This window comes from Macaca thibetana, chromosome 4, assembly GCF_024542745.1.
Source record: "Macaca thibetana thibetana isolate TM-01 chromosome 4, ASM2454274v1, whole genome shotgun sequence".
Lineage (NCBI taxonomy): Eukaryota > Metazoa > Chordata > Mammalia > Primates > Cercopithecidae > Macaca > Macaca thibetana.
Window position 1 is genome coordinate 44,562,566 of NC_065581.1, and position 16,358 is coordinate 44,578,923.

The 16,358-nt window shown below is 50.4% G+C and overlaps 2 protein-coding genes across 3 annotated transcripts in view; one reads left to right on the forward strand and one right to left on the reverse strand.

Annotated features, from left to right (window-relative positions):
• Positions 1–1,835: 1,835 nt before the first annotated feature.
• GTPBP2 (GTP binding protein 2) lies at positions 1,836–10,545 on the reverse strand. Of its 2 annotated transcripts, XM_050786934.1 has the most exons (12): positions 10,247–10,545; positions 8,256–8,282; positions 7,563–7,747; positions 7,095–7,203; positions 6,702–6,899; positions 6,227–6,401; positions 5,849–6,068; positions 5,265–5,404; positions 5,079–5,133; positions 3,968–4,139; positions 3,338–3,502; positions 1,836–3,125 (listed from the first exon to the last, which is right to left on the reverse strand). In XM_050786934.1, the coding sequence occupies exons 1-12, from the start codon at positions 10,430–10,432 to the stop codon at positions 2,949–2,951; spliced, it is 1,809 nt and encodes a 602-aa protein (XP_050642891.1). In that variant the 5' UTR covers positions 10,433–10,545; the 3' UTR covers positions 1,836–2,948. The 2 variants fall into 2 exon arrangements, with proteins under 2 accessions (XP_050642891.1, XP_050642892.1); XM_050786935.1 differs by lacking the exon at positions 6,702–6,899.
• RSPH9 (radial spoke head component 9) overlaps positions 5,489–16,358 on the forward strand; it is a 45,183-nt gene continuing 34,313 nt past the window's right edge. Inside the window, exon 1 of the mRNA XM_050786994.1 lies at positions 5,489–5,505. The gene's annotated coding sequence lies outside the window, so the exon portion shown is untranslated. The remainder of the gene's footprint in view (positions 5,506–16,358) is intronic.

A 16,358-nucleotide genomic window follows, 5' to 3' on the forward strand; every position in this document is an offset into this window, starting at 1 on the left:
TTTATGTGATGGAGTTTCCCTCTTGTCGCCCAGGCTGGAATGCAATGGCATAATCTCAGCTCACTGCAACCTCCGCCTCCCAGGTTCAAGTGATTCTCCTGCATCAGCCTCCTGAGTAGCTGGGATTACAGGCATGCATCATTACGCCTGGCTAATTTTTGTATTTTTAGTAGAGATGGGGTTTCGCCATGTTGGCCAGGCTGGTTTTGAACTCTTGATCTTAAGTGATCCACCTGCCTTGGCCTCCCAAAGTGCTGGGATTATAGGTGTGAGCTACCGGGCCGGCCTCAACTTCTTTTTATCTTATTTATCAATTGGGGGGGGTTCTATATTTAGTTTGAAGAGATGAGGAAGATTTGAAAACCACTGGATCTACCAGGAATTTTTTTCTTCAAAAATATTTTCTGCTTTTATGATACTTGAATATCTAATAAAAGACAGTATTTAGCCAGTCACGGCAGCTCACGCCTGTAATCCTAACACTTTGGGAGGCTGAGGTGGGTGGACTACTGGAACCCTGGAGTTCAAGACTGGCCGAAGCAACATGGCAAAACAAGTCTTTACAAAAAATACAAAGACGGTGGTTTATGCCTGTAGTCCTAGCTACTCAGGAGGCTGAGATGGGAAGATCACCTATCTGGGAGTTCGAGGCTGCAATAAGCCATGATTGTGCCACTGCACTCCAGCCTGGGTGACCATCTGAGACCCTGTCTCAAAAAAAAAAAAAAAAAAAAAAAAAAGACTACATTCACTGTATACATGGCCTTTTCCCCCTAACTAGATATGTACCTTCTTAAAGGCAAGGATTCTTCATAGTGCTTTGCCCATAATAGGCGCTGATATTCATTGGATGAATGTATATAGTGAAGAATTTTAGATCTGATTACCACAATTGGGACCATAAACATGTATAAACTCCTTGGGAGTCTGCTTTATATACTTTTTATCCCCCTAAATGTTTCATTAATGTTGCAGAGAGGCTTACTGGTTTCTGGAGGTGTCTTATTAAGTATTGAAATATGATTTTCTAAAATTTCCTTTATAATACAGGCAAAAGATAAGTAAACTGTAGACAAAGCTTTCATCTCTATCAGCAGCTATACAGAGGAAGTAAACAGCTTAGCCCCTAAACAGGAGGAAGTTGTTCAACTACAGGCTTCTTAGTAGCAAGTTAAACCAGTTATATTTTGTAAAACTGAGCCTGAGTGGTAGGGAAGCTATCACTTTAATACTCTAGAGGCAGAATGCCACATAGGACTTTGGGTCACATACTTCTTTTCCAGGGTCTCCTCAAAATGCAGTTTCTATTTACAGTTGACTTTGGCCCCTCTTTACCCATAAAATGTCAAAATCAAGTAGTCTGAACATGGAAACAGGAACAGGGACTAAGGTTTGGTCAAGTGGCCCTCATTGTTCCAAGAGTAATTTAGGCTACATAAACTTGGAAAGTATAGGACCAGATTACCTTTTGTCTCTAAATTCTACTCTAAGTAGCTGGCACTGTATCTCTGACAGGGCACAGAAGTGGGCTCCTTACTATTCTGACCATCATCAAGTGGCCAACTCTTCAAATACACGATAGCTATCTATTTCACGTGAAAGGCCTCAGTACTCTGCTCACTTGAACTACAGAAAACAGGCCACAATACTTGGTTACAATACTGGAACTCTGAACCTATGTGAAGGAGAGAAAAAGAATGGTGAATGAGATACCAGCTGGGTTCTTTCCACATTCAGGGCTCAGCAATGTTGGGGTTTTACTTGTCTCTAATCCTGGAGAGGTATCTAGCCTTGGAAGGAAGCTGAGCCTGTAGCTAACGCATAAGCACACTGTATTCAATAAAACATTTTTATTCTGTACAATATATATGTGTATTTAAATATATATACATATGTGTATATATATATATATATGCGCAGAGAAACCTCAGCCAACAAATCCCTGAGTCCATGGGAACCCAGGACACTAACAAAGGGAAAGGAGAGTCCATGCCTAAAGAGTAGGAAATATGGCAACATCTTTCCCTTTCCTCCTGGTTCCCTGCAACAGAGGGAAGGGAACAGTCACTACAGATTACTAAAACAAGAGGGTTTAGGTGGGGCAGGAAGGTGGGGTGAGAGTGGTAGGATGGGGAATTCAGATGCCACCAGTCTGGGAAAGTAAAACATTTGATCCAGCATGAAAGCCAACATGACCACAGAGGAAAAGGACCAGACTGATGGGCATGCAGCTGGCCTTTGGTATATGCCAAGCCTTTGCTTGGTAGCCCCACGCCTGGGCCAGCACAACAAATAGCACCTGTGGGGCCTATGAGCCGGGAGTGGGTGAGGGAGATAGAGATTGGGGAAATGGCCCTTGAGTGAAAGGGAGATAAAGCTGAAGAAGAGGCCTCAGGCCTCAGCACAGGGTGGGAACACTACCATTCACTGTCCCTGTGCCATTTCTTCAGACTCTGAGCCACCACCACCAGATGGCCAAGAGCAGATAACCTTTTGTCCACAGCCAGGTAGAGATGGGCAACTTACATGGCCTTGAGAAGAGGTATAGAAAAAGGAGTGCTTTTGAGGGCCACCCCGTTGTGACAATTCCTGAAGTGCAGAGACCACACCAGCAAAACATGCCCAGTCTTAGTAGTGGGGCCGAGGAATTGATGAGTGGATGTAGTCAGCTCCAGCAGACAGGCCACAGGGTTGCCAGGTTTGATGAGCCAACCAGGTGAGCACACAGCTTCTGAGCACTGCCCTGAATCCTGTCTTCTCCCTCAGGACTGCCCTTTCATGGCCACACCAAGTTTGGCACCTCTCCAGAAAGTTGGCAGGGAGCAAGTGGCAGCACCCCTCTCTCCCTAGCCTATTAACACACAGAGCCGCCAATGGCGGGGCAGCATGGCCGGAAGTCACCTTATATATTGTAGGGACAGCAATAGAACTGTCCCTGCCTGAAGGATTCAAAAGCCCATGTTGGCCTGGGCTTCTCCTGCAGTAATGGCTTGTACATCAGTGACATGGCCGATGCCCTTGGTGACACCCTCCCGGAACAGCAGTTTGGCGCCCACCTTCAGGTACTCTGGGTGCTTCAGGAAGCGGAAACGTACCACTGCCTTCTCGCCTGTCCGCAGTTTGTCCTGCAGCAGATAAGTGGTCACTCCCCTGGCCAGTGCCTTCTGTCCCATTCTATGCCAGCTGTGGCTCTCCACCCTCCAGAGGCCTATCAGGCCGCTACCCACCCTAAGTGGGGTTTTATTCCCATTGTGGGATCAAGGAGTTCTCTGCCAGTCTGGGGCAGGCCTCCCTCTTTTCTGACCTCTGGAGAAATGGAAGGCCAGGTCCCTCTCACCTTGGCATGGATCTTTTCCACCACTGCCGTCTGACGTACGTTGCCCACATGTACTGTCACCTGGAATCCTCGTCGGAAGGTGGTGGCATGGAACAGTAAGACTATCTCTGCCTCAAACACTGAGCAGATGGTAGGATTCATCTCCGGGCTCACCATCACCATGCCCTGGGGAGGAACAGACCCCAGGCCCAGGAAGGGCAGCTCTAACATCAGACTCTCCCTACCCAGCCATCCCACACCCTTTATAGCTCCTGAATTTCCTCTTCCTCTACACAACTCTGAACACTTCGACTTCAAAAGACAATAATCAAAACTCTCAGAGGGAATGAGTCTTTACCCACCTCCTACGTCCTCTAGCCCATCTAACGCTTTGCATTTTTAGGGTCCTGAACGCTAAAAATAGTGTGCACTAAAAATAGTGTAACATAGTGATTCATATTTAGTAATCTGCACTTCATGAGTATGCTAAGCTGTTTTTATAGTCTCTGTAGCTAGACCAGAAGCTTCTTGGGTCAGAGAGTGTGTTTTCTCTCAGTTTCTCTGAAGCACCTTAGGTAGGTGCTCATTCAGTAGCCAGTCTCCTAGGCACTTCTCTTAGTGTTCCCTCCCCAACCCATGCACCCACCTCACCTTGCGAAGCAGGGCACGGTCAAAGTCCCCAAGCGCCAATGTAGCAGCCTGACCAGCTCGCAGCACACGACAGGCAGAGCGGTTGCGCTGGATGCTGCATACTCTCAGTTCCAGGAAGCAGCCATCATCCGTGGGGCCCACCACCAGCTGGTCCCCCTCACGGCAAATCCCACTGTAGCCCAGAGGGCAGGTGGCACAGTGTCAGCCAAGGTCCCCATACCTACTTCTCTATTAGGATCACCCAGAGCATTCCTTCCCTTCTAGGGTTGAGTCCCTCAAGTGGGGAAGAAGAACCCTAAATTCTGACTTGGATGTAGGGGGGAATCACTGCTAGAGTTCAGAATCAGAAAACTAATTTCAAAAAAGGCCAGCAGTGATGGCGGACAGAGAAGCACTTGCTGGTTTAACACTGAACACCTAACCCCGAAGGAGCAAGTTATCCCCTTGAGTTTCATTCTCTGCTTTGCAGTCTTAGGCCAGGCGCAGTGGCTCACACTTGTAATCCCAGCACTTTGGGAGGCCGAGGCGGGTGGATCACTTGAGGTCAGGAGTTCAAGACCAGCCTGGCCAACGTGACGACCCCATCTCTACTAAAAATACAAAAATTAGCTGGGCATGGTGGCAGGCACCTGTAATCCCAGCTACTCGAGAGGCTGAGGCAGGAGAATTGCTGGAATCCAGGAGGCAGAGGTTGCAGTGAGCTGAGATCATGCCACTGCACTCCACCCTGGGCAACAGAGCGAGACTGTCTCAAAAAAAAAAAAAAAAAAAAGCAAGCAAGCAAGCAAAGAAGAGTCTTAAGTGACGTCTCTCATTTCCCTATGTGAGATGAAATCAGTTGAATACACTCTAGTTTTTTTCCTGGAGCCCCAAACCCACACTTCTCTCTCAGGGGCCTGGAGATTCCCAATAGGCAGCAATACTGTTTCTTCCCTCCAAAGCCAACAGACTACCATTCTCCAGCTCTTCTGATAGTGAAACCCTAATCTGCAAATAAGCATGTCCTTTAAATGGGTTCTGTTCAATTCCAGGGTCTCCTCCTTTGGGCCAGAATGTCTTTGAATATATGGGTGAGGGCTGAGCAGGGAGGGTAGCAAGCAAGACAATTCACCTGGAAAGTGTCCCTCCAACAACAGTCCCCACCTCTGGTACTGTGTAGATTTCATCTACCTGAAGCCAAAGAAAACGCTATCAATGGCCTGCCAAGTAGGGCTGGTGGGTCCAAAATCTCTAAACAGACTCTGGGTTTAGTCTGAAGCAGCCCCTCCGTTTCCCAGCCTATTAGCTGGGCAGTCACCTACCTGGAATTCCGTCAGCTGCTGCATGAGTTCCTCCTGCTCTTTGCTGTTGGTGAGTGGCGGCAGAATATTCAGAAAGACTTTGAGGAGGTCCAGACTCTCTCCAGACACACTGGACAATGTGAAGATGGGGGTGACACTGTAGAGGGAAGCATAGAATGGACAGATGAAGACACTCCAAACAGGAGGCAGAGGCCAGATCCCCATACATGGAAAGGTGAGCTTTGCTCTTGGCTGGGGACCCCTCTCTCCTGTCTGCAAATGGCTCAGAAACTCTGGGCCTTCTTGTGAGCCAATCGAGCAATGTCACACAAGAACCCCATCTCAGAGCCCAAGGGAAACAGCAAATGCCTGGTATAGCACTTCATCCCTATGGTCCCAGGCATCAGCAATGCTCCAGGTTGACTAGTAGGGAGGGTCAAGCCCTTTAGCAAGATGTCCCTCCACAATCCCAAGCTGAAACACCCACAGAACTAAGCCAGAACTGGTCTGGCCCTGGAAGAGTGGGATATCATGCTCCTGGGCCCCGGGATCTGTGGCAGCCTTCCTAGTGGATCAGGGCTTTACAGTAAGGTGGGCTTACTTGGGTGACTGAGCAAACTGCTGGGCAGCAGTGACGGCATCATCCTCGGAGGTGACTAGCATGGGGACCTTGTGGCACCCAGGCTGCTTGAGGACCCGCTCCAACTGTCGTACTGTCCTCTCCACTGTGGTCTTGGCACACAGGTCGATCTTGCTGACCACGATGAAGAAGGGCACTTTCAGGGCCAGGGCCAGCCCCAGATGTTCCCTTGTGGTGCCAGCTGCCTCAGAAGGACAGCAAGCAGCGGAAGAGAAGAGTGAGAATGCAGAAGGGAGGAGAGGGAAGAAGAGAAGCATTGGTCTGTCTCCAAGATTTGAGGCCCAGGGTAGGAGAGTCAGCACCCCCCTTCAGCCCTGTCCCTGCCCTAATGCCTCGTACCAATCCCAGTGTTGGCACTGACGAGGAGCAGGGCGCAGTCGGGGCAGTATGACGTGAGGCCAAAGATGGTGGTGTGTAGGTACTTATGGTGGCCTGCCAGGTCGATGAAGGTGATCATCTTGGAGCTGCTCTCACAGATCTCTTCTGCCGTCCGTGAGTCGCTGTAATTCACCACCTGGCCCAGGGCCCAGGGCTCTCAGTGCCCCCTGCCAGCCCTTCCAACCCCTTCAGAGTTGCCAGGACCTAAACCATTCCCTGGGTGACCCTGCCTCTTAATCCTGACCCCATTTTTTATTTAATTCAGTTGATTCCCCATTGATTTCCTAAGAGGGACAGAGCTTGTTCACAGTCCCCTCAGGGCATTCATCTATACTATTTCAAAAAGTCTCCACACTCTGCCCCCATCGTATGTCCTTCACTACTACCATCCCATCCTCAGAGTCTGGCCCCATTGGGTCCCACTGATCCCATGCACCTCTCCCTTGCTGTTAAAGCCCAGGATCTCGAAGCTGATGCTGGAGGTTCGGCCAGACTGAATCTCATGCAGGTGGCGGAAAAGGTTGAGCCGAGCCCGGCCCCGCCCATTGTCCAGCTCTCCCTGGGTCAGGACTCCAAGCAGAGTCGACTTCCCTGAGTCCACATTCCCCAGGACGGCCACACGGAGGTCTAGGAACTGTGGATGAATTGCCAGAGATAAGGACTCCAATCCCTCACCCCTCTCACTGAAGACTGGGTCAAGGGCAGTGACGTTCCCTAGGGAGCAAGTGATGAACTGGAAGCCCCCAGGATCCCAGGCCAGGAGTCAGCCTGCCACCATAGGGCCCTTCCACAGTGTGGACATGAGGGACAGGGATGGGTGTGTGCTCACCTGTTGGTTGTCAGGGACCTTTCGTACTAGCACCTCGGTGATCTTCCGGGGCATGTCGCTATCATAATCCACTTCTCGCTCTCGAAGAACGGTGATGTCTGCCCCAACCCTGTCACAGCAAGGCCACAGATGCCATATCTCACCTGTCCTTCTCCTATTCCAGGCTTGCTCTGGACCTAGACTTCCTGCACCTCCCACAGAGCTCCCAATACCTTAGCGCACTTCCTACCACCCTCCAATTTATTCTTCATTCACAATTCCCTTTAAAACAAATACATATATCTTAATTCAAGGATCTAAACAGCCTAGGTCCAGTGAGGAGGGGACCAAAACACTAACCTTCCCCACTTCAGCCCTTTGTCAAGAGAAGGAAAGTCCCACCTTTGCCCCTCAGGCCCTAGGTAACTGGGTATGTGTGGGTCTTCCCAAGTCAAATAAAGGAGAATTGGTGGGGAAGGGAAAGCATACTTCTCTGCCATCCGGTGCAGGGTCTTGAGTGAAGCTCGCATTTCCTCCTCAGCCAGCCCCACCAGCAGCCCATTGTCCTCTACCCCAATCTGGTAGACAGCCTCACCACGTCCCTCCTGGAGTCGCCACTTCATCTGTGTAACCAGGTGCTCAAAGCGGTACTGGGATGGATTCACCAGCTTCAACTTAGGGCAAGTGGGGTATCATGAGGTGAAATCAGAGGTGTTCCTCCCAAACCTACATGGTCCCCACCTGTTCTGCTGCAAGGACCAAGACTTTCCCTTTCCACTTAAACTCATACCTGATCCCCCTCCAACAGAACAAGGTACAGAGCCCTTAACCTGAATCATATCCTTAAACTGCTATAGACTATGAAGTTGGAAGGCTCTCAGAGAAATTATCCCATGCTGGTGGATCACCTGAGGTCAAGAGTTCGAGACCAGCCTGACCAACATGGAGAAACCTCATCTATACTAAATATACAAAATTAGCCAGGCGTGGTGGCGCATGCCTGTAATCCCAGCTACTCAGGAGGCTGAGGCAGGAGAATCTGAGATTGCACCACTGCACTCCAGCCTGGGCAACAAGAGCAAAACTCCATCTCCAAAAATAGAAAGAAAGAAAAAAGAAATTATCTCACGCTGGCAAGGACAACCTACCCCAGCCCCTGCTTTTCCCCAGCCTAGGACTCACTTTATATTCAATGTTTCCATCTTCAGCCTGAAAAGAAACAGTGAGCAGTTACCATACACTGTCCAGACCCAATCCCTACTTCCCCTCAACTCCCACTGGGTCCAGGTAGCTAATTTGAGAAAGCAGGAAGCCCCACTGGCACTTGCTCAGGCAAGTGCCTGTTAAAGGTCAGTGGCAGGCAAGATGCTCTATTCAACGCCAGCATGGCCTCTATGAAGGGAAAGCCTGTAAGGACACAAGGAGTCACCCATTTAAGCCAGGCACAGAACCCTGAATCAATCCATTCTTTGATCACTGGCAGCACGTTCTTCCTAGATGCAAGATCATCCCTTCCTCCCCACCTCCAGGGCCTCAAACCCGCTTTTCCCAGAAGTCTATGTCTCCTCTGTGCCCAGGCTATTAAAACCTTTCTTTGTCACTGGTCTAGGAAACACCACTTCCTCCCTGCCTGCCCCTCTCAGCTGATGTCATCTAGAGTAAGAGGCTGCAAGAGGTTCTGGATCAGAGCCAAAGGGTGAGCTCCGCAATGGTCACTACAAGCCTGATGACCAAGATCTAGGTGAGAGAGGAGCAGAGCTCCAAAGTTGGGGCTGAGAGGAACAGAAAAACTCAGAAAATGTAATGAAGTGGACAGACTTGCTATGGCCTTCACCTCCTGCCGCCTAATCTCAGTGGAGGTGAAATCCTGAATCCACCCCACAGTATCTTCTAGTTCCAGTGGGTAGCACAGCACAGAAGCACCCTGTTACCTGAGCCTTCCTCTCCCAGGTGCAAAGGGATATGGGATTTGCCTGTTTGGCCAGTCTGCATTTTTCTATCTCTCTCTCTGGATATTTTATTTTTCCTTTTCCTTTCCGGTCATCATTCCATCCCTTCAAGGCTCTCTGGCTCCCAGGCCCTAACAAGTCTTCACTCATAATCTCCACCTCAAGGTGTGTTAAGGAGATTATTTTTTTCCCCATCAATAAAAACCTTCCAAAAACCTTTTAATCATTTTTCTGGGGATGGGTGGCTTCAAAAAATGTGGTGCAAGAATGAGAGTCTAGGGCCCAGATCAATGGTTCCCAAAGTGAGGTCCTGGGACCAGCAGCATTAGCATCACAGGGGAACTTGTAAGAAATGCAAATTCTCAGGCCCCTCCTCACTAGTAAGAAAGAATCATAAATTCTAGGCTGGGCACGGTGGCTCACGCCTGCAATCCCAGCACTTTGGGGGGCCGAGGCAGGTGGATCACCTGAGGTCAGGAGTTTGAGACCAGCCTGGCCAACATGGTGAAACCCCATCTCTACTAAAAATACAAAAATTATCTGGGCGTGGCGGGCACCTGTAATCCCGGCTACTCGGGAGGCTGAGGCAGGAGAATCGCTTGAGAACCCAAGAGGCCGAGGTTGCAGTGAGCTGAGACAGCGCTACAGCACTCCAGCCTGGGCAACAGAGTGAGACTCCGTCTAAAAAAAAAAAAAAAAAATTGGCCGGGTGTTGGGGGCCAGCAATCCGGGAGATTCGATACATGCCAAGTTTGATAATCACTGGCTTAGGCTGTGTGTAAGGAACACACTGCTCTTTTCCCGGGTACTCCCCTTCTCCATGTGGAACAAGTTTAGAAGAAGTGGTGGTTACTCTGTCTGCCTCTTGTCCCAGGATGCGGTCTCTCTTCCCCTATGGCGGCACACGCAGTTGGTTGGGGTGCTCTTCCTGGGATCCCCTTTCTCTACTTCTCTCCTGCGGTAATCTAGATCAGAAGGGGGAGTCCTCCCTCTCCACTCTTCCTCCCTCTCCACTCTTCCTCCCTGAGATCCTGTCACCTGAGTCCAGTCTCTGCCCTTCCTCTCTGGGGTCCCGGGACCGGAAAGAGGGGTTCTCCTCCCATGCCCCTCCTCCCTGGGGTCTCGACAACGGAAGGGGGGATTAATTCTCTGGGTCCCGCCTCCCTGGAGTCCTGGGCCGGAAAGAGTGGCTTCTTCCCGCCCCACCACTTCTCAAGTGCTCACCTCGGGGGGCAGGTACGGGGGATTGTTGGCTTTGCCCCCTCTGTTCCTTCCGTTCTTCTTCTTTCCCTTTGAGCCCCCGCAGCCGCTGGTGCTGCCGGCCCCCCTAGCCTTGAGGGTTCCGCCCACGGCCGGGCCCCCTCCGGGCCGGCAGCAGCCGCCGAACAGCTCCGATACCCGCGAGTCCATCCGCCGCTGCCGCCAGCCCCCCGCCCGGCCCCTCCCGCGGCCGCAGCCGCCGCCGTCGCCGTCGCCGCCGCCCTTACTGCCACTGCCGTGTCCGGCCGGCCCGAGCAGAGTGGGGTGGGGCTCTGCAAAAGCTACGCCCCCCACCTCCTTGGCCTCCGGGTCGCGTCAGAAACAGCCGCGGGGCACCACGGGATATAGAGTCCCCAGGCCTGGAAATTCGCTCAAAATGACACGCCGCCGCCCTACAACTCCCAGGAGGCATCGCGGCGCAAGTGGCCGCGGGAGTCGTCGGAGGCGTGGGGAAGGAGCGCGCCTTGGCGCGCAAAGGCCTAAGGGAGCTGTAGTCTGGATTGCAGTCCCCGCGCTGTGGTCTTTTTCTAGGGCTTGGGGGCAGTTTAGAACCTCGCAGCCTGGGTGGCGAGGACACCAGCGTCGAAGAGCTTACATCAGAATCGACCCTTGTGGGCGCTCCGGGATTTGGCCCTTTAGCGCGGATCCTAGACAACAGGTTTTGGACCTCGAGAGCAGCAGAACTGAGGCTACTGGTCCCGCCAGCCTGCTGGCTCCGCCTCTGCCTCAGTTTCTTCCCCAATGGCCCGCGTGCCGCTGGGGTGAATCAGGGCTAACGCTAGGGCGGAGGCGGATGGTGATTAGCCAAATTACGGCTGTTATTGTTGCGATGACTATGCTACCTTTACCTAGTAGTCACTGCTTTATTACCAGGCTGGCACCGTCCAGGGGCTGGTTTTAACAGCCGGAGGCACCGCGGTGGCTGCGACACGAGACCCGAACCCGTAAACCAGCTTGCTGCCCGAAGGCTGCAAGCATACTCAAAGCGAGTATTCCTCCTCCCCTTTGTTTTGAAGCAGAACCAATCGGGAAGAACCTAGTTTGGTTTTAAACAGCCAAGACTGTAGGAGGGGCCTGGCCCCTACTTCGGGCGGGGCTGGGGCTCGGGTTACACCAACCACCACGAGGGCGGGGCAGTGGCCGGGAATAGAAACTTGGCCTAGGGCCACAGGGGATTGTTGGCTTTTGACTTTCTTGCGAAGCAATCTCCTGCTGTTTAGTGCTGTTGCACTCTACAGAGTACACACATTCAGCGACGTAAGCCAGTGCACAGAACACCAGAAAGGCAGGGCGGAAAAGCAGTAACGTTGCTGAGCTGCGAGTCAGGACGCTAGGGCTCAATTCACAGCCGCATGGCTGTCTCATGACTCACACCACTCACAGTGTGTTCTCTTCTCCCCTCTTCTGGAACTGCGAGGTGCTCATACACGGTCAAGAAATTAAACAACTCAGCCAGGTGCGGTGGCTCACGCCTGTAAATCCCAGCACTTTGGGAGGCCGAGGTGGGCGGATCACCTGAAGTCAGGTGTTCGAGACCAGCCTGTCCAACATGGTGAAACCCCGTCTCTACTAAAAATACAAAAATTAGCAGGGTGTGGTGGCGCATGCCTGTAATCCCAGCTGCTCCGGAGGCTGAGACAGGAGAATCACTTGAACCGGGGAGGCGGAGGTTGCAGTGAGCCGAGATCAGGCCATTGCACTCCAGCCTGGGCAACAGAGCAAGACTCCAACTAAAAAAAAATATATATGAGCCTGGCATGGTGGTGCACATCTGTGGTCCCAGCTGCTCGGGAGACTAAGGCAGGAGAATCGCTTGAACCCGGGAGGTAGAGGTTATAGTGAACCAAGATCATGCCACTGCACTCCAACCTGGGTGACAGAACGAGACTTTGTCTCAAAAAAAAAAGAAAAGAAAAAGAAATTAAGCAACTCTTTTCTCTAGACTTCAGTTGTCCTTGGAAAACTAGAAGCAGCAACAATGACTTACCTCTGGTGATCCCTTTCGGGGGTTCAGACTTGGTAGAGTCCATGGCTTCCTCCCAGGGCCACAAGGAGGGAGGCAGGTCTACTGATCATGCTGTTCACATAGCATAATTTTCCAAAGCAGTGACAGCAGAAAGACCAAAACCTGCAAAAGGGCCTAGCTCACCCTAGGCCAATTATGTGGGTCTTCAGTGGTTGAAAGCACATGTGATTTTTCTTAGTCCTGTGCCACTGAAGGAAAGGTTATGCTGTAAAAGTCTAGCCAGGGGTACAGGCCTACTAGAGAAACTGTGGTTTAGAGACAGAGACTAGAGAACTCAGTGAGAGATCTCAAGAAGGATGGGAATTGGAAGGAAGAGATAAGACCATTCTCCCAACATTCTCACCATGACCAGCCCTGGGCTCTCTCGATAACCAGAGCCTGCTGCAGTTGTCTGATAACATGTGTCCCTTCATATACATGGATTTTAAAATTTTTATTTATTTTTTTTTGAGACAAGGTCTCCCTCTGTCACTCAGGCTGGAGTGCAGTGGTGTGATCACAGCTCATTGCAGCCTCAACCTCCTCTGCTCAAGCAGATCCTCCCACCTCAACCTCTGGAGTAGCTGGAACTACAGGTGTGAGCCACCACGCCCAGCTAATTTTTGTTTTTATTGTTTGTAGCGATGGGGTTCCCCCATGTTTCCTAGGCTGGTCTTGAACTCCTAGGCTCAAGCAATCCTCTTGTCTTGGCCTCGCAAAGTGCTGGGATTACAGGCATGAGCCCCACACCTGACCCAGTATTTTATTTTATTTATTTTTTTAGAGACAGAGTTTCGCTCTTGTTGCCCAGGCTGGAGTGCAGGTGCAATCTTGGCTCTGCAAGATCTGCCTCCCGGGTTCAAGCGATTCTCCTGTCTCAGCCTCCCGAGTAGCTGGGATTACAGGTATGTGCCACCACACCCGGCTAATTTTGTATTTTTAGTAGAGACGGGGGTTTCTCCGTGTTGGTCAGGCTGGACTCGAACTCCTGACCTCAGTTGATCCACCTGCCTCAGCCTCCCAAAGTGCTGGGATTACAGGTGTAAGCCACCGTGCGCCCAGCCCTATTTATTTTTTAAAGGTGGCGAGGAGGAAGAGAGAATGATTGATTGATTGATTTCTTTTTTTCTTTTTGAAGTAGGATCTCCTTCTGTCACCCAGGCTGGAGTGCAATGGCACAATCTTGACTCACTGCAACCTCCATCGCCTGAGAGCAGTTCTTCCACTTCAGCCCCCCAGGTAGCTGGGAATGCAGGGGCGTGCCACAATGCCTGGCTAAGTTTTGTATTTTTTGTGAAGAAGGGGTTTGCCATGTTGCTCAGGCCGGTCTTGAACTCCTGGACTCAAGCAGTTCTCCCATGTTGGCCTCCCAAAATGCTGGGATTACAGGTGTGAGCCACCATGCCCAGCCAGACCCAGTATTTTAATCACTGTACTTTTATAGTATGTTTTGACCTCTGGTCCCTACTTCCTGAAACATACCCTTTTCTTGGCCTCCATGACCTGACACTTGTCTTTTTTTTTTTTTTTTTTTTTTTTATAAAGACCCCATCTCTACTAAAAATACAAAATATTAGCCGGGTGTGGTGGTGGGCACCTGTAATCCCAGCTGCTTGGGAGGCTGAGGCAGGAGAATTGCTTGAACCCCGGGGGCAGAGGTTGCAGTGAGCTAAGATCATGCCATTGCACTCCAGCCTGGGCAACAAGAGCGAAACTCCATCTAAAAACAAACACAACAACAAAAAAACTTTTGGACTCAATCAGTCCCTCCACCCTCAAGCAATTCTCCCATCTTGGCCTCCCAGAATGCTGAGATTATAGTCGTGGAGCTACCATGCCCAGCCAGACCCAGTATTTTAATTATTGTTTTTTTTTTTTTGTTTTTTTTTTTTGAGGCGGAGTCTCACTCTGTCACCCAGGCTGAAGCACAATGGTGTGACCTCAGCTCACTGCAACTTCCACCTCCCAGGTTCAAGGCATTCTCCTGCCTCAGCCTTCCAAGTAGCTGAGATTATGGGGATGCACCACCACACCTGGCTAATTTTGTATTTTTAGTAGAGACAGGGTTTCTCCATGTTGGTGAGGCTGGTCTTAAACTCCCAACCTCAGGTGATCCTCCTGCCTCAGCCTCCCAAAGTGCTGAGATTACAGACATGAGCCACTGCGCCTGGCCTCTAATCATTGTACTTTTACAGTATGTTTTGACTTCTGGTCCCTACTTCCTGAAACACACCCTTTTCTTGGCCTCCATGACCTGACACTTGTCTTTTTCTGTAGGGACAAGATCTCATGTTGCCCAGACCGGTCTCAAACTTCTGGATTCAAGCATTCCCCTTGCCTTGATTTCCCAAAGTGCTTACAGGCATGAGCCACCATGCCTGGCCCCACTTGTCTATTTTGGTTTTGGAGGCGGGGTCTCACTCTGTCACACAGGCTGGAGGGCAGTGGTTCGATCACAGTTCACTGTAGCCTCAACCTCCCAGGCTCAAGCAATCCTTCCACCTCAGCCTCCCAAAGTGCTGGGAGTACGGGCATGAGCCACCTTGCCCGGCGATTTGTCTATTTTTCTTTATCCTTCTGTGGGTACTCCTTAGTCTTCTCCATAGGTTCTGTCTCTGTGGTCATCCCCTAAACGTTAGTGTCTTCAATAACCTAGCCCATTCTCATTCCACACCCTCCCTGGGTGATGTTATCCACTCACATGATAATGGCTCTTAAATACATGTCGCTATTCCAAATGGCATTCCTAAATATTTCTATTCATTGTCCTATGGAGATGTCAAATTCAATCTGTGAAAAGCTGAACTCATCTTTTCTCCTACTCACCTCCCACCCCAATAAACCTGGTCCTCTTTTAGTGTTTCCTCCATCCTTTTTTTTTTTTTTTTTTTTTTTTTTGAGTCATGGTCTCACTCTGCTGCCCAGGCTGAAGTGCAGTGGCTTAATCATAGCTCACTGTAACTGTCGAACTCCTGGACTCAAGCAATCCTCTGCCTCAGCCTCCTGAATAGCCAGGACTACAGATGTGCACCCACCACACCTGGCTAACTTTTAAAAACTTTTTTTTTTAATTTTGCAGAAACAGGGTCCCCAATATTGTCCTGGCTGGTATCAAACTCCTGGCACAACTGGCCATACAATTGCTGAAGTCAGAAACCTGCTTGTTTTCTTGTCAGTCTTCTTTTCTTTTCTTTCTTTTGACATGGAGTCTTGCTTTGTCACCCAGGCTGGAGTGCAGTGGTGTGATCTCAGCTCACTGCAACCTCTGCCTCCCGGTTCAAGCGATTCTCCTGCTTCAGCCTCCTGAGTAGCTGGGATTACAGGTGCATGCCACCATGCCCAGCTAATTTTTGTATTTTTAATAGAGACAGGATTTCACCATGTTGGCCAGGCTGGTCTCAAACTCCTGACCTTGTGATCCACCTGCCTTGGCCTCCCAAAGTGCTGGTATTACAGGTGTGAGCAGCCGCGCCCGGCCTCTTGTCAGTCTATTTCTATTCCTCCTCCTTGTAAATCAATCACCAAGTTATGTTCACTGGACCTCCTAAATATATCGAGTTACCCAATTATCTCCACCCCACTGTGACTACCCTAGCAGTTTAGGCTGCTTTCATCAAGTACTCAGGTAATTGCACTACCTCTAACTGGTATCCCTGCCTCCTCTCTTATCCTCTCTGTAATCCAATCTCTACCCTGCAGCCAGGGTAGAGATTATAAGATGTAAATTTAATCATGCCACTCTCCTACTTAAACCTTTCAAAGCTTCCCCATCTGACTACAGGATCAAGTCCAAACTCTCACATGGCTTACACAGTCCTGCCATGATCTGGCTCCTGTTGTTCACTACAGCCTTAACTCTTTATAATATGAACTCTTTTCATTCCTTGAACAGAGTATGCTCTTGTCTCAAGGTCTCCTGGAGCACTGGGCCCTCCTCTTTACCTTGCTGACTTATCCTACAGGTCACAGCTTCACACATTTCTTCTGGGACCACTCCTTCCCAGCCCCTACCCTCTCTGGGTCAGGCACCCTTGTTTTTCACTTCCACACCCCGTGTAAACCCTTCTGTAT